This window comes from Tetrao urogallus (genome assembly GCF_951394365.1).
Source record: "Tetrao urogallus genome assembly, chromosome: 13".
Lineage (NCBI taxonomy): Eukaryota > Metazoa > Chordata > Aves > Galliformes > Phasianidae > Tetrao > Tetrao urogallus.
The window spans coordinates 8,506,203-8,529,165 of NC_136826.1; the positions used below are offsets into that span (position 1 = coordinate 8,506,203).

Consider the following 22,963-nt stretch of genomic DNA (forward strand, 5'->3'; position numbering starts at 1 on the left):
CTACAGCACTACCTCTGCTCAAACCATGGCTGGCCATTCCTAGACTGTTATTTATCCAGGACTCCAAAGTGCTTTTATTGAATGCCTAATGCTCAGACAGTTCCTACATGTCTTCCCTTCCAAAGGAAATCACCCAGTACTGTTTATCAGATGTTTTTTCTCTGGCACCCAGGAGGGTGATGTTTCCCACTGACAGCAGGGAGGGAGATTTCCTGTGGCTCATAGCCACAACTCCAGGTGCACCATCCAACCCGCCTGCAGCCCACTGCTTGATGCTGGTGTGAAGGTGGGGGAGGACATCTCCATCCCCATGAAGGACTGTGAGCATCCACAGATGGAGCTGGGAAGCAGTGTGCCTTGCTGCTAGCACTTCACCTGTCTGACTAGTGTGACAAGAGGAGGTTGGGATGGAGCAGGGGAGAAGTTGCAGCCTTTTTCTACCTCCAGTTCCCAGGAGGATGTGCTTCAGGTGTCAAAGTCTGGTGCTCCCTGTGAGGCTCCTGCAGCCTGCCAGTGTGTGAAAGTTTAAGGAGGAGTGAATTCCAGCAAGCCATAAATCCAGCAAGCGCGGATGTACTCCATGCAGTGGGGCAACTGCAAAGGCTTAGATCATGTTCTTGCTGACAAGCTGCTGATGGACAAGTTTGTTCGGGACTTTGCAGAAGAAAGCATGGAAATGGAAGAGCCCCATAAGTCGGGGAGTCCTGAAGCATCAGCCCTACCTGTCTTACAGGGAGAGGGGAGAGATGAGAGAGGGAACCCTACACTATGTTGGGTTTCTGATCTCAGCACATGGATGGGTGAAATCTGACTGAAGGCTGGTGTTGGGCTCTCCCCCTACCCCATGAGGAGGCAGTGTGCAGCACTGTGGCTGTGGGGCTGTCTGGGCACAGAGGACACATTTCTGTCTTCCCAATATTGTGCACTGCAAGAGCCGCGCATCAACAGCTCCCTCCCTGAGCACTGCTGTGCTATAAGCACCTAATAATAAAAACTGGCTATTGCTTCCCTAAGACACCTGTCAGCTTGTGTGCTAAGTGGCAGAGTAATAAATACTTGTTCTGCTCTGCCTTTCTTCTTGAATTCTCCCAGCTCTGCCTGTTTTCATTAGTATTTCTTTTCTGTGGACACTGCAATTACAGTCTGTTCCTCTTCAGGGCCCTTGTTCCAGGTTCAAATAGAGAAGTGATAATGCAGGGAAGCTTTTTACATCGCTGTTTATTTTTGTCTCCTGAGTCAGGAAGATCTTTTCAGGCTGGGTGCAATCCTGTGCTGTTTTGATTGAGGGAGGACTCGGGGAAAGGGGTGAAAGCTCCAGGTTCCAGCTTTAATCACTGGAAACATAGTGGGCTCCTTCCTCATATGCTCTCACTGAGGTCACAAGCTATGCTCCTTCCTTGGGAAGACATAAATATGCAGTCTGTACTGCTAAGACCTGTGGTAACCATCCATCTGCCACAGCAGCTGCGAGCCCGCCGCTCCTGAGCCTCTTCTGTCATCCGAGTCTGAGCAAGAAGGAGGATTCCGCTGAAAGCAGCAAATTCAAATGTGCAACTTTCCTGTTCGAGGTTGCAATATGCTTGGAGATACTGTCCCGCCAGCAAGTCCCTGGTGCAGCTTCCAGATGGTGCTCTGGGAAGGGAAGAGAGCTCCACTTCTTCATGTGCAGAAAACTAATGATGATACTGGAATAATTTCCTACTCAAATTGGGATCGGAAATCCAAATGAAGTCCCTACACCTTAAATTTCCTTGCTAGCAGACAGCACAGTCACCTGGACATGCCAATTCTGGCTGAGTGTTGTGGCATGATCAGCTAGCTACAATTAATTCTCTAGAACCAGGGCAGCCACGATCAAAACCCACTGATGCAAAGGTATCTGGTCTACGCTAAGTCTTAAATCACTCCTGGAAGCTGCATGAGTGACCAAAGTGATGCTGGCTGTTGTAACAGCTGAGCAGCATAGTAGCATGGCTTGAACCGCCCTTCACTTTTCCTTATTGTGTGTTCAGCCTACCACACGGCCTAAGACATTGGGGCTCAGGGCCTTCCGTGTCCTTCTGCCCATCAGGGTCACTTTATGGTATGTTTCAGCAGCAGAAACATACGTGGTATGCTGCATAAACCAGCATCTTGGCCAGGGCCTCTTCTGACTGCCCCTTGATCAGCGGAAAGCACAGTTCATGTTGTACATAGTGAAATACCAAAGTGCTTTACTGGAAAACCAGGGTCTATCCATAGCTAACACTACAGGCAAGGACACCTCCAGGTCTCCTCCCTGCCCACTTATCACACCACCACCTTCCTGCCTTGGGTTGGACTCCAAACTCTCCAGCCAATCAGCCTTGAACGTATACTGTGCTCTGTGCTCCCCTGCCACTGGAAATAAAAGCATTTTAAATATGGTACAGTGGCAACCATAGCATATTTTTACGCTTTTTTATTTTCCCCTGGAATACTTGGGGTTTTTTTCCTGCTCATCTCAGGGACAAACTCTCCAGCTGCGCAGGCTGCCTGAAGCCTGGAGGACTTTCTCTCTTTGGTTTTGAGAATCAGACCTTAGAAAAAAAAAAACAACAAAAAACAAAAAACAACAGTGCAGAGGTGTGGGTTTTTTTTTAAAATATGAATTTTTATTTGTTGATCAGAGTTCAAGAGAGTGGGTAGAGTGGAAAAGCGGAGTGAATTCATTCAGTGAAAAGGTCTAGTCCTGCCTTACTGTTAGGTCAGGAATTCAGTAGGTGGTCAGAAGAGTCCTCCTCATCCACTCAGCCTGTTGATGTCATTCACATAGCTCTTGCTTCTGACGTTTTCTAATCTCTCTTCAGAACTTCACTGTAATTTTTGAGACATTTTTCTGTTGCTTTAACTTGCTGAAAAAGCTAAAAGCTGAAAAAAATCGCAGGACTCAAAATCCTGCTCGTTAGAATGGGCAATATATATTTTTTTTCCAGCAAAGGTTGAAAAATACGGTTCAAAAATACAAACAGGCATTGAACATTGCACCAAAAAGCATCTGAAACATAAACCTCAGAAAGAGAGAGAGAAAAAGAAAGGGAAAACAGAGTGAAAGAGGAAAGTCACAGTTTCCATGAGAAATCCCTTAAGAAAGTGGCTACCAGATAGTAAATAGAGAAAAGAAAGTCAACGAAAGATTTTAAAATGTTGTTGTTTTTTTTTTCTAGTTGTTAATTATTTACAGCTGTAATAACAGGATTGTCATGCATTAATCTGCTGCCAGCTAGATTCTTTCTCATAGTGGAATAAAAAGAGTCTCACAAGATGGAAAACAATACAGAAGACAAAGCAGGAGCATGGATTCAACCTGAGGCAGGGAAAACGAGCAAACCCTCTGGCATTTTGTTGCTCTTTCTTTCAATGGGCTGCCCTAGTGTGATGCTAATGCAGTGTTCCTAGCAGCGACACAAAGGCTTCAGCTAATAAGCAGCAGGTATCTCACCTTCAGAGAGGACATTGGCCTGCGGGTGCCCCAGAGTTCTAGATGAAATTCTAGAATGTGGGGGTACTTGTGGCAACCCCCAGATTTGGTGGGCTCAGAACCTGCCTTGTGCCAACCAAGAGGAATTTTTCCACTCCAAAGACAGCCTGGCGAAGGCAACCTAGTAGTGACTGAGGTTTCCCAACTCTACTCTTACTACTTTTGTGATTGCAAAATCAAGTTATTCAGTATATGATTGCCTTTATGTTTGCTGGTTCCCTGCAAAAACACTGAAGAAAACAACAGAGTTCAGTGCTGCCAGCAGTATAATGCGAGCCAATGGGCTTAGCAAGCTGACAGGACCTTCAGGCAGCAGTGAAGAGCTAAGAGCCTTCGAAGACAGTGAGAGCATCCTGGCTCACGTGGCCAACTGAGGCCCAGGCTTCCCTCTCTAGGCAGATGGGATCTTAAAAGCTCAGGTGCTCCTCTTACCTGCAGCATTCCTTTGGCCATGGGCATGACAAAAATGGAGCCAGCCAGGCTCTGTGCTCCCTCCCAAAGCGGGCTCAGTCTGCAGCCCTTTGCTGCAGCACCTCAGCTGCACGCACCCAGGTTGTGTGGCTGTGGGAGAGCTGAAGGTTCGTGGCATTCATCTGCTGAAAAAGCTGTGCTGCCTTCCTGAGTGCTCCCTAGCGTCAGGGGCAGGAATAAAAAGGCTGTGTTAAAGAAATTGTGACATGCAGCACTAAGTTTTCCCAAAAGGTGTGAGCAATGCTGCCAGCAGTGACCTTGGTCTCAGCTAGCATGTCTCCATTAAAGGCTGGGAGTGCAGAGATTCTCCTGCCTTGCTCCTCTCACTCCCTCTGCCTCCCGAAGCCATCAGAAGATCTGCAGAGACAGATGAATCTCTTTACAGAAGATTTAGCAAAGAGAATGAGAATAAAGTAAAACAATTTAAAGTGGCAGTTTTCCCTTCCAAAGAGAAAGAAGTGTGACTTTTAGATATAAAGAGTTCGTGAGCATAACTACACACACACACGCACGTATATATATGTATAAAAACCTTGGCTGACTGAACAACAACAAGGTCAAACAGTAAATATTTATACCTTGAAGCCATCAATCCCATCTGCGCTGTGGCATCTAGCCAAAAATGCCTTTGGGGTAGCTTAGCTTGATACAGAGAGAAGCTTAGTGAACTGTTCAATGTTTTTTCCCCTACATCAGCATTAATAGAGCATTTACATTTTCATGAATATGCCTCTCCCCCTGGCTGAGCCCTCCCTACCACCAAGGAGGCAGGGAAATGTCTCTCTCAAGGCTGCAAAGCCCGTGTAGATACTGGATCGGGTGGGTTCGAGAGAGACACAGCGTTTAGGGAAGAGGACTGCAGCAAGGGTTGCCCTGCTGCGATGGACCTTTCCTATGGCCACATATTGGCTGCCCACTGTCCCAAGCACCTGGCATGAACAAAGGGGCTACATGGTTTGTGTTTGGGAACAGCAAGCACGGGGTGTGCTCATACTGGCCAGGTCCTACAACGAATGAACTGGGTCCTCACCAGTGCCACCAGTCTGGTGGAGGTCAGGAGAAGATGAACTGTGTTGGCCTCAACACTTTCTGTACAACTTAGAGAGTGGTGGAGCTGTCTTTGCTCACATTGAGTTGGTGCATGGAGGAGCACTCAAGTGTCACAGTCCTGCTTGGTGATGTTCAAGATTTTCAGAGCAATCATATGGAGGTATCTCTATCAGCCCTTTATAGTGAGTGGCACCTAGTGACTACTCCTGCCCTCCCTCCTACACCACAAACAGCATGCACTGCCTCTCCTGCCTGCCTGGATGGCCTCAGCCCAGCCAGCCCCTGCCTTCCTGAGCACAGAGCACTCCAAAAACACACTGATTGTGCCTACATGTGGTTTCAGAGCAGGGGAGAGGCAAGGTATCAATGCCAAGACATCCACCTGCCATTTTGAGGAGGAATGTAGCTGCAGGTTGGAACTGCACTGTCTAAGGCTGCAGAGCAGGGGTGCAGAATAACAGATCATTTTGGTCTCTTATATGGACTTCTAGTTCCTTCCTGGGAGACTCTCCTCAAGTCAGAGGGCTTTGGGTCTTGCCAAAAGAAAATAAATATTGGAGCACTGAAGTGCACAACTGGCTTTCTGTGGAGCAAACTAGTGGTGGCTGTATGCAGGTCCATTCCTGCACAGCCCCAGTTATGAAAGCAGAGCCCTTAGCTGCTGCCACAATGAGGATCCAACCCCAGTAGCTGGTGCTGGGCTAGCACTGTAGAAAAAGGACCCATCAGCAGCTTCATGTTAGCTGGGAGGGAAACATCCCAATTTGAGCCTCTGACAGATTTTAAAAAAAGAACATTATCTTCTCTGTGATGTCTGCTGGCAGGAGATGCTAAACCACTTATTTATAACTATCTTCCTGAAATGCTTCCCTGCTTGGAAGCCAAACTACAAATCCTGTTTGGTTTGTTGTCTTTAACCAAAGGATGCCGGTACTTCTGCTTCCAGTTGGCAGGAAGACTCAGCACCAGTGCCAGGCTGTGGTGGGAACAGGCTTGGCTTTCAAGGCGCATTCACACTGATCCAGGGAGGGAGATTTTACCCAGCAGAGAGCAAAGTTTTCAGAGTCAGGAGAGCAAAGGCAGGCCAGCAGGCGGGTGGCACTGGAGGGCAGCATCCTGGGGAGGAATGAAAGCCTTGGGCAACTGGAGGGGAGAAGAAGTGCACCTGAGTGCAATGAGCCAGGTGGGATCACCCTCAGGCAGAGGGGATTCTGGGGATTGCCTGGGGAGCAGAGGGGACTAAGGAGGAGACTCAAGTCAGTGGATCTCATATTTAGGCTTGCCTTTGACATAATTCCATTAGTAAACACAGTATACTCTTTGTTACCATTTTATTGTGTTTGTTTTGCTTTTTATAGGGTTTCTATTTCATTCACTTAGGCCTGAGTATTATAGTGACATGAATGTTTTATGAGATACACTTCATCTAGCTTATTTAAGAAAATGACATCCGAGTACAAACCAAACAGCCTCACGGCAGTTAGTGCAGCAGTGACTGCCGGGGAGCCCAGGAGACGGAGGGCAGCAGCAGTGGTACTCGCTGCTGGAGAGGATGGTGTCGGCATGGGGAGAGCAGGAGGGTCCTAGGGGAGCAATGGGTGTGGAGCAGTGCTCAGGTGGCTTGAAAGCAGCATGGCTGTGCCCCCTGTCCAGCAGAAGAGCTGGGATGGTGCACCCTCCCTTCACTCCTCCAACCTGATGCTGGGGCTTTTCCCTCCTCACAGCCCTTGGGAATGAAAGGCACTGTAGAAATGTCATGGGCAGCTTGGGGTGCGGATGCTGGGGATAGAGGCAGTTTCCTCAGCATCTGTTTTGGGAATGTGCTGTCTCTCACCCCATGCTGTCTGCTGGTGGGGATGTGCTCATGAATGGACCATGCCAGGGGCTGAGCCAAATGACTCTGAGTTCCTCTCCTCGTGCACTGCTGCTGAGCCAGCAAGAGAGGTAAGGGACAGGCAGGACACCATCAATGCCGCACATACCACAGGACAAAGCATCCTGCTCTGCCCTGCACTGTCCCCATGGATATTCCAGGTGGGGTGAGCCCTGCTCATGCACCAGATGGAGAACTGAGCTAGGTGCAGAGGCTCAAAGCAATGCTGAAGACATCAACCTGGGGGTTCCGAGTCCCTGGGCAGACTGTATGGACCCAAAATGTGCTGGGGGCAGGTCGAGGGGGTGGTCAGAAGGGCAGCAGAAAGTACTAGAGGGCTTTTCTTGGAAGAGTTTGCAGGTGTTAAAACTGGGTCTCGTCTCAGTGGTTTTGTGGGATGGCACCTGACTCACACATCTCTCTTGGACAGCAATATCACCCTGCTGTTTCAAAGGACCCCTTCTGCTGTTCTCCCTGGGTAGTGAGGATGCTCAGCTGCATTCATGGGGGACAGGTAGGTTCTTGGGGATCAACTGCAGCCTCATCTCCCACAGATGGCAAAGTGATTCATGGTGCACCAGGGAAGGAAAGGGCCTGAATCACCACTGCTGCTGCTCTAGGGCATCAGAGAAGAATGTACCATGGGACACACCACAGCTGTGCTCCTCTCTGTTGGTGAGGCTCTCCTGAAAGGCATGGGCTTATATGCCTAAATCCCTCTTCAAACAGTGAGATATTGCTGAGGGCTGCTGAATAACCAAAGGACGATGAATGGGGAGCACAGGAGATGCCAAGAAGGGGAAGTGGACAGAGAGAAAGTGATAAATCATCTGAACATCCGAACATGATCTCTATGGCTTCCAGTCCTGGGGCTGAATGCATGTGGCCTTAAAGCTACTGTATCCTGTCCAAGGCATCAGACTTGCTGAATGACTCAGAAAAATTATTTCTCTGGCAGAAAACATCCTCTAAGATGGATTGCCCCAAGAATATAGGACAATGGACAAGACCTTTCTCACCTGTTCTCATCTGGGAAGAGACATGGAGGAAACCAGCAGCTGGGTTTGGTGGTGACAGAGAAGAGGAAGCCCTATAGGTAACTACAAGATACTATCACACTGTTCTACCCTTGCCATGGTTCTGCTGACAGCCTGGGCACCAAAAAGCAGCCTAGCAGACTGCCTTGGAGGTTTCCATGTCCTTGAGTCCAAGCCACTAGGAGAATCCACCACGCTAGGGCAGTCCATCACAGAAGAGGAGGGAGGCAATAGTAGCAGCCCCCAGTGGAGTGGAGCATGGGATGGCAGTGTTGTGCAGATCATGCAGATGGCAGGAAGTGGGAGAGATGGAAGCGCAGGGTGACTTGGACAGATGGGGGACATCAGACTCACGATGTCAGAGGCACAACTTGTTATGATCCTTTTCCTTTCCTTTTATCATCAAAGTAAAACAAAAACAGACATATACAGGATTAAATTAAAATCACAGTTTTGTTTACATTATAAAAGAACGGTCTAATAGTAATAATAGTATTAATTTCAAATGAACAATAATAATTAAACAAAACAGGAAAAGAAGAAAGCCCTGGAGAATTCCTGCCTGGATGGTGCTCGCTGATGGAAGGTTTGTTTGATTCGTTTTATTGTTTGGGGATCATTCCTTTGATAGCTGACTCCCGGTTTACGTAGGTGGCCCAGTAGACCAAGTTGAAAATGGCAAAGAGGACTGGAAAGACGATGCGGGACATCTTGTCTACCTTGCTGACGCTGTTGTACGTCTTCTTACTCTCTGGGAACTTCTCCTCTAAGCGGGGCATCTTGGGGGGTACGTTGGTGGCAGTAGCAGTGGCAGCAGCACTCTTGGAGATGGTGGGCAGGCCAGGGTCCTTGGCAATGTTGAGGGGATATGTGGTGCCAACTATGTTGTAGGTGTTGTTGGTTTTCTTCGCTAGTGCCACTGGCTCTTTTTTCTAGGGAAGGTGGAAGAAGAACATAACAGAGATGAAGTGACTGTAGAATTGCACAGAGAACATTTTGTCCTCTGAGTTCACTTGCCTGACTGGTTGAGAAGGTGGGAAAGGATGCAAGGAGCAAGAGACTGAGAAGGCAGCATTGTGGAAGGAAGGAGAATGTGGTGAGAAGGTGACCAGAACTTGTGACATCTGCCACAAGGGCTGCTGCAGCAGAGGGATGTGCTGGACCACATCTCCTTCAATTACATCACCTGTTCTGTGTAAGCCTGGCATGAAGCATGGAGTGCAAAGAGGTCCTGGCCTAGCAGCTAGGTGCTAGGTCTGGCTTCAGGTCCTATAACTGTAGCCACACAGCTATGTTTGCAGCCTCCTTGCAGTTCCTTACATCAGGGCTCTGATATGTGAAGTTGTGCGCAGCTGCACTTCAGCAAGATCTGCCCAAGATGGGTGATCCTTTGCTTTGGTTGACTGAGTGCTGCCAAGTCTATATTGCATATTGCCAGGTCAGTAGAAGTGAAGGCAAGCTCAAACTATATACAAACTCCTTGATTTCTACCTCAGTTGGGTTCTGTTTTCTGTTGCATGCAAGGTTCAGCCATGGAGAGATGAATCAGGAATGCACTCTTTAGAAAGGAATGAGAACCACTGTGGTCATCCTAGGAGAATAACTTGATTTTCTGCTTTGCCAGTCTGTTTCCCAAATCAGGTGAGAAAAAGAAACATCCATTGACAATTATGGTTTTTTTGTTTTGTTGTTGTTGTTGTTGTTTTGTTTTTTTTTTAAGCAGGAAGCCAGTGGCCTTAATAATGTGTCTGACTGCACTGCAGTATTTTTGAACCATGATCCTAAAAGGCCATATCTTACACTGCCTTGGTGGCCTGCGTATTTCACAAGGACATCATGATGTCCAAAATGCCTCTGGGATTCCTTAGGGCATTGCATGGCCTCCTAAGTACGATATAGAGCCAACAGGAAGCGTTTGCCATAGCCCTGGATTTGAGGATTTCAGATGCTATAGGAGTGGAGAGAAACTTTTCATCTTGCCTTCATATCTAAGGATTGCTGCAAATCAAGGCAGATAAGTACAGCCCTGCCACAGGCTGCAGGGACATCAATGCTGTCTGTGCTGAAGGGTAGAGAGCTTCTATAAGAAATGGAAAGGATGCACTTACGTGTTTGATGTAACGTGTTGAAGGATGGAGAATGCTTAAGGCAGAAAATTCCAATGTTAGTGAAGATGAGTGGACAGGAAGATAGAGCTAGAAATAATGATGGATGTTTCCCCTACTCTGGAGATCTTTCTGTTACTGTCAGGGACTTGGGACCAGATGCACTATAGGCTATAGTGTATGAGACAATTCAAATCTATTGGGAAAAGCCCACTGAATGAAATCTGTTCATGTGCACACATCAGACATCCTACACATCCCAGCACCTCTGTGCATCCATATGGTGTCCACTGTAATGATACCCAGAGCCAGAGCTAGACACAGCAATGAATCAGAGTGGGAATCTAAAATGTAAACTCAGAACAAAGTGTGATTTTGGATCTCATCTTCTATTCAAAAACAACTGGAACACAAGATTAGGCCCATCCAACCATTCCCTAGAATTGCTTGGTACGGTCTTGCATGTAAGCACATGGGAGCCATGCGCAACGTGACAGCCAGGAGAAGGGGAGAGCAAACAGCCAGCAGGACATGTTCATCTCAGCCTCCCCGCCTGGGAACCAGTAGCAGGCAGTACCTCTGGGTAGCACAGGGAACTGGAAAGGCAGATTGACCATCCGTCCTGTAGAGATGCTCCAAGGGTTTTAGCTTTCAGGCTGCAGTTCTGTTGTAAATGCATCCACAGCCACCAGGAATATTTCTGGTTATCTTAGAAAAAGCAGACTTCTGTGCAATCTTTAAATCCCTCTCCAGTAACACCGTAGCTCGGACTGCAGCCTCACAGTAATTACAGCAATTACAGAAATTAACCTGCTGTTAGAATGAGGTCTTTAGTGTCCAGATCAGACTAAACCACTGATCAGACCGTATTCATACTCCTTTATGGATAATGTGGAAGAGGTTGTTATGATCTTTAATGATTAATTGAGTGACTGATTCCCGCAATTGTTGGAACCATGTCAGCCTTTACCCTCTATACAGGAGGTGAACTTTTCCTGCTAAAGAGCTGACAAGAAGCAAATGAAGGACAAAAGGTGCTCTACTTTCTAAAGCATTCAAATATGTTTTAGTACGATTAGTTAATAACATAGCTACTGGAGGCAATACAATAATTAATAATCAGTAATGAAATGAAAAACACTCGTTTGCAGAATGTAATTTGAAGTGCACTGTGATTATTTGAGTACTAATCAGCCACATTACATGAATAAGATGTCTGTAAGTGACATGACATTCTCAGCCTTGGCTAGCTTTTCTGCTCCAGAACTTTTAGAGTGACTTTTTCCAGTTGTCCACAGCTATCTTCTGCCCTGGACAGAGCTGGGAGCCTTTGCTAAACCTCCAGGGTACCAGCTTCCCATCAAGGCACACGTGAGAAAATAGGGTCCTGAGATATTGGAAGGAATGGTTCAGCCTGAAGTCACTAAATTGCATTTTGTAAATAAGTGTTTCAGGCAAGATTTTGATAATTAAACAAAGCAAAATGTGCTTATCAGCTGCAAAGTAGCCCTCCGCTTTCCCCCTGCATACTTATCTGCAAGGAGTTCCATGTCTGACTGGAACAGAAGAAGAATAGAAAAACAGGAGGAAACCCCACATTTGCATTTGAAAACTTGTCCTAGTTAACACATCTATGCTGAAAAGCTTTTACTGATTCTGTGGCCCAGTTTGGGCTCTGGGAGACCAAGTCTGAGCTGCTGTCTTGAGGGAAAAGCTGTGAAACCTGGTCTAAAGATAAACATGTTCCCTGGATACTGTAGTCTGACAAGTTCTTCCACAAATACACACGCTGGATTACAATGGCAGCTGTCAGATATTCTTGTCTCCCAGGCCCTCTATTGAGGAGCTAAAGGATAAAGCCCTGCAATTGTGGGAATTACTGGTTCTGCTGATGACCTGTTGGAGACTTAGCTCTCTGCAGCTGCTCCCTGCTTAGAAGTTTGGGTTGGAAGCATTCTTGCCCTGATGGGACACTGAGAGTCACCATCGCCTCTGGGTCACGGATTTTACTGGAGAAATGCAATGTATTTGCCTCCTGCTATTGCAGAGAAAAGTCATCTTAATGCCTCCAAGTAGCCCCAGTCTGGAGCATATTTGTACTCTATAACTGCAATTGATGTTCCAGCAAACACAGCACCTCTCCCTCATGCCAGCCATAGCTCCCCTCTGGAGTGTGCCAGAACCTTGATTGTGTCTGAGGAATGAGGTGTTTTACACTGAGATGTCCACAGACTGAGAAGAGATAAGGGCTTGTGGCAATGTAATATTGCACTAACAAGCAGTCTATGTTGAAGTCAGGATACTGTCACCTGCTGGTGTGACCCCTGGCATCACAGAATCATTTACACTGGAAAAAACCCTTACAATCATCAACTCTAACCATCAGCCTTCCACTACGAGTCCACAGCTGAGCCATGTCCCTAAGCACCATATCCACACATCTCCTAAATACATTCAGTGATGGCGACTCCACCACAGCCCTGGGCAGCCTATTTTATGTCTAACCATCCTTTCCCTTAAGAAATGCTTCCTGACATGCAATCTAAACTTCCCCTGGTGCAACTAGAGGATGTTTCCTTGCATTCTAGCACTTGTCACCTGAGAAAAGAGATTGACACTCATCTCACTACAACCTCCTCTCAGCTAATTAGAAAAAGCAGTGAGGATTCCTCTCAACCTCTTTTTCTGCAGACTAAACGACCCCAGTTCCTTCAGCCATTTCTCAAACATTTTGTCTTCCAGTCCCGTCAGCAGCTTCACCGCTCTTCTCTGAATGCATTTCAGCAACTCTGTCTTTCTTGTAATGAGAGAAACTGAACCTAAAACCGAACACAGTATTTGTGGTGCATCACTCACCTCTCCCATCTCGCCTTCATTCTGATTACATGTGACTGACTGATGATTTTATGATCTCTGGATCTGCAAAGGCTCAGAAGTTTGGTCAGCCCAATATGCCACGTGGATAGTGTTGAGGGTGAAATGGTGTGGAAGAATGATGTGTGGAGTCTAGTGAAGATGGTGAAAACATGAATCACCTGCAGTACTATGGGGAGCCACAGGTCACATGTGAATGTGGTAGGACAAAGAAGGAGACATGGGCTGCAGTGAAAAGGAAAAAGTCCCATCGAAAACATATTTATCATAAGTAAGCAGAAAAAAAAAAGAGAGATGGGTCTGAACCACTCTGTGAGTCTGTAAATTGGTTGAAGATGGAGGCCTATGAAATTTTGTTCTTCCTCTATTGGAAGGAGGGAACTGAAACAAAGATGCCATGGGTAGAAAGAAACAAAGGGGAAAAACTAATGATTCTCAGATGACCATGGTCAAGGGGCAGACTTAGAACTGCTAAAGGGTAGGTTGGACAAAAAGCTTGGCTTCACTCCATTTGAAGTGTATTCTTACTTGTTCTCATGTGTAGGAGTGCAGCTAACTGAATTGTTTTTATTGTGTCTTTCCACCAAGCATCACTGCAGAGCATTGCACAGATACAGAGCTAAAATGGACTTTATGCACAGCTGTGACATTGCCAGTGGAAATAGGTTTAGGTTATTGTCTTCCAAGTATGCTCCAACATGAGGGAGAGATGACAGCGTTCATGAGTTTCCAATGGAGAAATCACCATTAAGGGTTGGCTCTCTCAGCTTTCTGAGACCTTGTTGGCTCCAAAGACAGCCACCCCCATGGCTGAGATGGATGCAGTGCAGCAGGGCCTCATACACAGTCCCTCTGTCCTGAAGTGGGTCCTTTTAGCAAGATTCTTTACGGATGCTGGAGATAGGGAGTTTCACTGACTACTGGAGCCAATCTCTTTGGCCTTTCACTTCTCCCCAACTACTATCGTTTTCTGTCTTCTTCCCAGTGATGGTTTCTTAAAATTCATCCCTAATAAAAAAGTTTTCTGCATTGGATTCAGATACTCTTTCCAGTTCAATTGGCACCTCTAGGTTGGTTGAAGCTGCTATGCACACAAAAATACAGAATCATCTACAATGAAAAAGTAGTAGTAGAGGACAGGAAAAGCTTGGAAAATATTTGGGCCCAAGAAGTATTAGTCAAATCATATTAAAGTGTGCATTAAAAGAAATTTTTTGTGAGATCAATGGTGATATCTGTCTGATTTGCATGAGAGAAGGACTGCAGAGTATGTGCAGAGTAGCTCCCAGCCAGAATCAAAACCCAACTGTGGTTGTAGCCACAGCATGATCATTTATGATGTAGAGATCAGTGACTCACCAAGATCAGCCCACCATTTATATTATACACCCCAAATTCTGCTTTTCCCCACAGAATTCTCCCTCTAAATTGATGGAATGGACAAAGAGGAGAAAGAAAGAACAGGATGAGCCCTGAGAAACTGGAAGTTCTGGAGCACCTGTCAGCAACCAGCAGCTTTTGCAAGGCACTGATTTATTTTAAATCAGAAGAGAAGCATTGCTGCTGTGCCTGCATTTGAGGTGAGAGCAGGGCTGACACCTATTGATTTTGCTCGCATCCACGCAAGGAAACAAATCAAACCTGGACTGAGTGAGGATCCTTGCTATCCCATCAATGAAGAACACTTTCTTTGGCTGGGGGAAGGCTCTCCAGAGACCAGAGCTCAGCATGGGCTTGTCACTGGCAGTTTTACTCCTCGTACCAATGCTTAAAAACGCCAATAGTTTTTTTTTTTTGCCTCCTCTTTCTTTTGTGGTTTCAACCACCTGGCTTGTCAATTGTTTCAAGAAGAGCTAATTAAAGGCTGGAGCTGGGCCAACAAGGCACCTTCAGTCTGTAGCAAATTCACTGCTTGGAAATATTCAGTAGAATAAAGATGAAAGCAAATATGGTGACGCATCATATTCACAAGCTCTCTGAAAGTCCACAGCTGGTCAGGGAATTCTCCTTCAAGGAGTGCTGTCAGATGTGACTATTTGTAGCACATATAAAATTGTGATGGAGAGAATGGGGCAGTCGGAGCTTCTGAGCTGCAGAGACCAGGAGTGGGTGAGCTGTCTGACTTTGGATCAGGTAAGGAACAGGGTTGGCTTGAAAAAGCACCTATAGATTTGGAGTCCTTCCTGATTCTTCATCTGACAGCAAACTCTCACAAGGAGTGCTCCCTCTGAAACATTTCTGGTCCTGCATTGTTTTCTTGTTCAATTACCATATGTGCAAACACTTTTACCCTATTGTTTCAGCATGATTACTTTGACAGTGTCAGGTCAATAAATAAATTGAGAAGAGTGCCACTTTTATGATGAATCAAAACCTTTGGAGCCCTTGCTGCTTTTTTGACTGTGCTCAATTCACACAAATTGCCCACATCTGTGTGAATCCTGACTTTGCACTGAAAGGGGCACAGCTGCTTTGAGGACCTGCTTGATTCTTTGCGCATGCCAATGACCCCAGAAAAGTTCCTCTTATCTCTGACAAAAGTTCCTCCCATCTCTAGAGACCCAGTTATTGTATGTGATGGAGGTGGAAGACCACCAGCAGGCCCTGGAGCCTTTCTGCCACGAGTCTGGTGCTCAGACCACAGCTGCATAAGCAGATGGAGAGTCCAAGAAATACAAGACAAAGGCATTCAGCACCCAGTGATGGCTGTGGTTCTCCATAAGGCCTCTGTCCTTTTGCTGGGACCTCCATACCAGCGAGAAGACTGTTATCCTCCTAAAAGTTAATGCAATTCTGCCAGGTAGAGCTTCACAATTATAAACAACACATTAAAATGTAAAGGAGAAAAATATAGAGGCTCTGGAACCAAGAACAAGGACAAATATGATTTTCAAATTGATTCAATAAATACAAGCAAGGAGCAGCATGCTACAGTAAGCGATTTCTCTGCACAGCTGAGATTAAGTCAGTTAGGAGGGAGGGGGATTGAGCAGGAATGGTGATGGCTGTCAGGAAGGATGCTACCAGAGAGGCTGAAGGGAAAACGTGGGTGATGCCAGGCACTAATTTGCAGCCAGTAGCTGCTTCCGAGTGCTTGCTTCCCACCCACCCTCTTTGCCCAAGCTTACAAAGCAACAGCTGTGGTCAATAACATGAGTGCTAGGAGCTCCCCACTGCTGCACCATGCTTGTCCATGTGGAGGGAGACCTACAGCGAGGGGTACCCACTGCAGGGACACAGCAAGGTTGGTATCCCGTGGTATATTTGTGTTTGTGCAGCATGCAGGCAACATACAGCGGGATAGAGAGAGACAGAGAAAGGAGATCACCAGTGGAGCAAGACCACAACATGCATGCATTTCCTTTTCCCCTGGCAAATGGTCATGCAGAAGGACAGAGGGAAAAGCGAGCTATTCAGTCTGGGTGTTTTTCTCCATCTAAGCACAATGACCAGCCCTCCTCCATCACAACTCAAGAACCGCTCCAGTCAAGGCCTGAACTGGGGACCCCAGTAAGTAGCATCCAGCCTCCTGAAGTGCTATGGAGCTGCATGCTACCCACTCCTGGTCCCAGCGCAGCTCTCTTGTGTAGCGTTTCTTCTCTGTCACTCCACCCTGGCCTTGGCCACGGGGCTCACCTTCATCTCCTGGGCCTCCAACACCTTCTTGCCATCCCAAGCCCAGCTGCGCTTGGTGAAGTAGTTGACAGTGGCAAATTCAATCAGCGCAGAAAACACAAAGGCATAACAGACGGCTATGAACCAGTCCATGGCCGTCGCGTACGCCACTTTAGGTAACGAGTTTCTTGCGCTGATGCTGAGCGTGGTCATGGTGAGCACAGTGGTGACACCTGTGGAAACACAGCAGAAGATGAGGATGCTGTCAGACCGTGCACTTGCAGTCACCCATCCCTAGCATGCTTGTCCTCTGTCCTTCCTAGGAAAGAGTCAGCAAGAAAACTTGTCATGGGTTACACTGGCCCACGGATATGTTTGTCTCCACAGAAACGGGGAGATTCTGTCCACCACATGCATGGACAAAGAGACAAGAACTGTAGGCAGGAGCCCAAGCGGATGGACACTGGGACTCCAGGTCCTGCCTACATGGCCAGGCACACATCAGTGGCCCAAGATGCCAGAATGAGAGTCACTAGGATTTATCTTATAAAACGATCTGCAGCAAAATGCCTTTTAAAGCTTTTTTCATTAAAGCAAGCAGCCACTGCTATCCATTTTCTCCAATAATATGCTTTTCAATTAAAAATGCATTAAAAACATTATAAAAATATCGACTAAATTTCACTTCCCTTAAGCTATACTCCTGGTAATTGAAGAGTTTCAATAATATTGTTGGCAATACTTTCAGAGAGGAAAAAAAAGAATAAACAACTGGAACTCTCATTATTTTCTTAATAGCAAAGCAAAGCAATTTGGGAGCTAAGACATTTTTCACAAAGGTAGCTTTTAATTTTTCAATCAGCTCTTTCCTAGCTGAATCCTAGTTGCTACTTGAAGAAACCTTTCTAATTGCAAAAATCAGGATAACACAAAAGGGAATCAAATATCCTCAGGGAAGGTCTTGCCCCAGGCACTGGGAGAGGAGAGCAGACACACCCTGAGCTGGTGCAGATGTGGGAGCCCACCTGGGGCACAGACAAGCTGTGGTACCTGGGCGTTGGCTCTGGAGGGGCAAATTACAAATGATTCACAGGTAGGTGAGTTGGAAAAGCTTATCAGTGCATTTCTTCATGCAGGCGCTGGTCCCATTTTCCTTGTGATATCCGTCCAAGCTTTGAGATGTTGGAAACCACACCACTCTCTGTCAAAGATGAGCTAGTGGTAAGATATAAACCTCTTCTCTGTTTGGTGACTTTTGTGTAGTATGCTCTGTTAGGCTGTATCTGCAGGGCACTGTTATTTCCAGGAAACATTCCTGGCATCAGCAGATCAGGGTATAAGGACAGATGCCTGGGATGGTGTTCCAGCACCAGGGCTCCGCCTGCCCCCAGGCAGCGGGGTACAGCAGGGGTTTATGTGCATGAGGTGTAAATCCTGAACTCAAGGTCTTGGCAGAAAAGCACAGAGCAGTTCTGTTATATATTTGTGAAAGCTATTAATGTGAGTGCAATGCCTGAGACTTTGCCTCAGAGAAGGAATCTGAAACCAGTTGAAGAAAATAATAATATATTTACCATGTAGTTATACTGCCTCAGCTCAGGAGCCTGTTACATGGAGGTCTGACCAGGGGCACATTAGCAACTTCAAAGGTAGTGCATTAACTGCCTCCCCATGTATCTATCCTCTCCTCAACTCAAAAGCCAATACAGATAAGCAGACACAGTCAAATACATATAATTAGATGATCAATACCTTGATTACTGTTAATATTTATGACTTAGCTTGTAGCAAAACATGGAGAGGAGTATTTTTGCAGTGATATAGTAGAAGAAGCACTAGGAAGACACTGAGAGCTATTCTGAGAAATGGACATCAGCTTCATCAATGCCAGCGAATTGGAGATTGGAGAAGACTAGCTGTGATGGCTGGTCCTTCCTTCTTGTTTCTCAGCCATCCCCTGGAGCCCGTTTCCTTATTTTCCCATTGGCTCTTTTCCCCTGCTGAGACCTGCTCCAAGCAGAAAATGCTGACTCAACTCATGGCAGCCAATGCGTGCTGGAAACTGGGATTCTCGATAATTTGGGTTTTTCTGCCTGCTGTGTATTAATAAGGCGTCCCATGGAAGGAGAAACCATCCACTGGGGTCCCAAGTCAGAAACTCCCTGGAAGGCAGCAGCCTATACACTGCCTTATCTTCCTCTCTGTGGGTGTGGACACTGGTGTTTGAACCACAGATGCCACCAGCCCCATCAGCCCAGGCCAACACCCTGGAAACCCCCAGGTCACTCGGGCAAGGGGAGCTGGCTCCAGTGGGCACCGAACTTGTTCATCTGCCAAAGGGATATTGGAGGCAGATAGTCTGTTGCATGTACCAAATTGTTCTGCCCTATGAATCTAGACAAAGGGCTAATTTCCCATCATTTACCTTTCTCTCCAGCCTGTCTGGGGACCGCCATGCTCACAGACTCACCAAAAACTGTTCTGGCGGGGACAGATTCCCTGTTCAACCAGAAGGAGACCTGGGACAGGATTACAGTCATGATGCAGGGCAGGTAGGTCTGGATGACGAAGTACCCGATCTTCCTCTTGAGGTGAAAGTGCGTGGTCATGACAACATACTCCCCTAGGGAAATAACCAGTTAGAGGCACAGATCCACTGGGTGTTCCAGGATGGGCCAAGTGAGCGCTAGCCCATCTCTGAAGCAATAAAGGTCTGTGTTGAGTGAACCTGCAAACTCTTAGGTTTTCTGTGACAAGCCTGAAAATATTCTGCTTTTCCTCATTTTAATAATCTCAGAAAATAGGGCAAGTTCTGTGGTTCAAGGTCTGGGCTGTAGACCAAAAGAGCAGCTGTCTCTATTTTCCCTCAGTGCCCTATTCATCCTCTCAAAGAAACGCACCAAAGCTTTGGATATTTTGCTGGGTTATTGTGCCTTTTTGTTGTGAGTATGGCTCTGCTAAGTCATTACACACAAGAGCCTTTAGCAGCTTTCTTGCCATTTCAGGTTATTCATCTGTACATTTTACTACAACTTAAGTAGAGAGATGGGCCAGATATGATGACATTTAGTCCCCTGGACTCCCTACATTTCCCCAAGGGAGGTGATACGAGTTGTTACAGACAGACACTATTAAAATCAAGTGCACCAGAGAGGAAATATTCTCAAATGAGAGAACTACTGGTGCATACAGCAGAAGAAAAAAAGAAAAAAAAAAAGCACAGAAAAGAAAACGGGAGAAATGAGAGAAACACACAAGATAACAAGCTATTGGTACCTGAATTCAGAGGGAAAGGGAGGAGGAGCAGATGGGAGAGAAAGATGATTAATATTGGTCATTAATCAGAGGAAGCAATTGTTTGGGAGAATCTTCTATTAGCTACGATAATATTTGTGTAAGCAGATGCAGTGAAAATCATACATCATCATGTTCCACTTGCCTCCCCTGCCTGCAATGCTCTCCTGAGGGGCTGAAAAGGGATCCAAGACAAATGAATCTGCAGTACCAAGGACTAGCTGGGCAAAATGGGGCAAATTTTCCACACAACACATCGTTTCTACAGAGTATGGGTGAAAGCACTAAAAGCTAAACAACTTACTGCCTTATAGTAACTGCCCCAGATGTTCCCAGCTACATTCTCCAACAGCACCACGGTGCTCGCAGCCTGCAGGTACTACTACTATTATTATGCCAAATTGTGGCATTCAAAACCTATGGGTCCATCTTGCCTTACAGTGCTCTCAACCTGTGCATCATATGGTCCCACAAGTACCTGTGCTGGATCGAACCATCTCTGTCCCAACAACATGGCCCAGCAGGTCATACTGGTTCAGGCGAGATCCACCCTTTGCTACTTCCACAGATTTATCCTTCCCCAGGGTCCAGGTGTAGATTACCTCTGTTTTTGTGTAGGCATCTGTGGAGGAAAAAGAAGAATGAGCTCAAGCTGCTGGCTGACCTAAAATACACCAAAATTAGCCTGTGGCCAAACTAATCCTTGCTATGCATTCCTCAGAGCCACATGGCTGAGCACAGCCAAGCATGGCCAGAGACCAAAGCAGTTCAGCAGCTGCTAATCAAATGAGCCAAAGGGAGCTACAGTTTTGGGAAAGCCCCACCGTGATCTGACGAAGACTGTGACAGACCAGCTGGGAGTGGCTGTGAAGACAGCTAACACACAGATAGGGTTGATATTTTTGTTGCTTCAATTAAAAGTAAAAATTAAAAGCATTTACCTTCAGGAGAATTCTCTCCAAGCCTCACAGCTCCAGAGGGGGTGTGCCCTTCCACCAATCTGCTTTTTCCACTGCATGATCCCGTGCTTGCCAGAATGCAGGCAGCCCTCCTGGCAGTGAGGGAGAGCACTGCTGAGCAGAGCTTGACACCACACTGCAACAGGGACAGCAGGCAAGGGCTACTGCACTGCTGTAAGCGGCAGTACTGGGCTCAGAGCAAGGCAACCTTCCAGGGATCTGGGAGATCCACTCTCCGTCTAGTTTGCCCAACACTTCTCAAAAACCAACACAGTCATCATGTACTTCAGGGAAGTTTCATTTCTCTCACCTGGGCCCAGCAATGATGGGAGCACACGGCAGGAGCGGGGAGGTACGGGCTGTGAGCTGGAGCTGCCTCAAGTACCAGATCCCCTTCCTCCTCTCTGCCTGTCCTCTCTGGGTGGATGCCACCGTGGCAGTGAGCCATTCAGCTTGTGGGGATCCCTGGTGGTCACGGAGGTGAATTCGGCTGTCCTGCAAGCAGCATGTGTCTGGCAGCAGCACTGCCCTTCTGCTCACCAACCCGAGCCATGCTGAGCTTCCTGCCAGGGAGCGGCTTCCAGCTGTGGGCAGCTTGCTGGTGCAAACGCTGATTGAATCCTGCTCCAACATAAGAGGTGAGCTCAGATGCCACGCAGGTGGGCGCTTGGGAAATATTCATTGAATTCTGGCACTAATCAGGGACAGCTCTCTGAGCTGCTTGTGTCAGACCTCTGAACGTTCAGAGGAGAAATCAGTCAAAAATACCCAGAGGAGCCCCAAAGGGTGTTCTATCAGAAATAAGCACACCCTTCTGTAAGGCTTGTTGGTTTGCTGGCCTTAGTGTGACGTCTTGTAGCCACTCATTCTGTATTTGTTAGGGACCACCTGAGAAATTTCTTCTTCATCACAGTAGTTGCAAACAATCTAACTTCAAGAACGTATTTGGTTATGTGGCAAAGGGGCAGATGCACATGCTAAATGTGAGTTTTTGTGGTGTCACCCACACTTTCAACTTTCTCCTAAGTTATCTCCCAGATGGTTACAGCAAGGAAGTATCCGTTTAGAAAAGTTATGACATCTCTGTTTTCTCAGAGTCCAAGAGAGGGATTAGTGGTAGGGGCTCATTCTGTTGGTGCAAGTAATTACCTCTTCCACCTAATGCAGATGGAGAGTGAGACTGGTGCTCTCTTTGTAGGATGTGGGAGAGGCTCCATGCAGAGCTGGACTAGGAAATGTATGTCTACATTACGATAAAACAGTGGCTCAGAATTTGGTTCACGCTTCATTTAGGAACAAAAGTGGAAGAAATGTTACTTGCATGCTGGAGAGAGAAGAGACCTTGTTTCCAGGCAGGAGACAGGAAGCCCAGGCAGATGAGGAGCTGCAGGCCTGGTAGGCTGGCAGCAACCTTCACCTCACCAACAGACTGCAGGTCCACTATTGTGCCCTTAGGTAACCAGATGACAGCATCAAAATGGTTCCAAAACACCACTAAGGTCAACAAGTCCAGCATGTCCCCACGTGCCCACTAACCACGTCCCTCAGTGCTGCAGCCACGCGGTTCTTGAACGCCGGTGGGGACGGTGACTCCCCCACCGCCCCAGGCAGCCTGTGCCACTGCCTCACCACTCTCTCAGAGTGGCAGTTTTTCCTCATGTTCAACAGGAACCTCCCTTGGTGTACCTTAAGGCCATTACCTCTCATTCTGTTCTACTGTCAGCTGGAAAAAGAGGCCAACACCCGCCTCAATACAACTTCCTTTCAGCTCATGACAGAGCGATACAGTCTCACCTGAACCTCCTCTTCTCCAGACTGAACCATCCCGGCTCCCTCAAGGGGAATGTCAGTTGTCTGTTTTGCTCCAGCTCAGGAGAGCCAAAGGCCCCAGTCACCAGTGCTGCATTCTGTCAGACTCAGCAACAGGGCAGTGTTGACTGACCCAAGAGCTCCAGCCATAGCAGAGGATGCACAGCAGTGCCTTGCAGTGCCGTCTGATAATGGAACATGAGGTCTGAGGATAAGAAATCTGAGTATGCAAACATACTCATAGATTCACTGAAGCACAGAATGACCTCGGTTGAAAAGGACCACACTGATCACCTAGTTTCAATGCATTTCTGTGTGCAGGGTCGCCAAACCCCCAGACCGGGCTGCCCAGAGCCACATCCAGCTGGCCTTGAATG

The 22,963-nt window shown here is 47.0% G+C and overlaps 1 protein-coding gene across 1 annotated transcript in view; it reads right to left on the minus strand.

Moving 5' to 3' along the window:
- Positions 1–8,532: 8,532 nt before the first annotated feature.
- GABRA3 (gamma-aminobutyric acid type A receptor subunit alpha3) overlaps positions 8,533–22,963 on the minus strand; it is a gene marked incomplete at both ends in the record, with an annotated part of 57,375 nt that continues 42,944 nt past the window's right edge. The window contains 4 exon segments of the mRNA XM_079541911.1: positions 8,533–8,862; positions 16,546–16,757; positions 18,995–19,147; positions 20,297–20,440. Of these exon segments, the coding sequence (XP_079398037.1) occupies positions 8,533–8,862; positions 16,546–16,757; positions 18,995–19,147; positions 20,297–20,440 (839 nt within the window).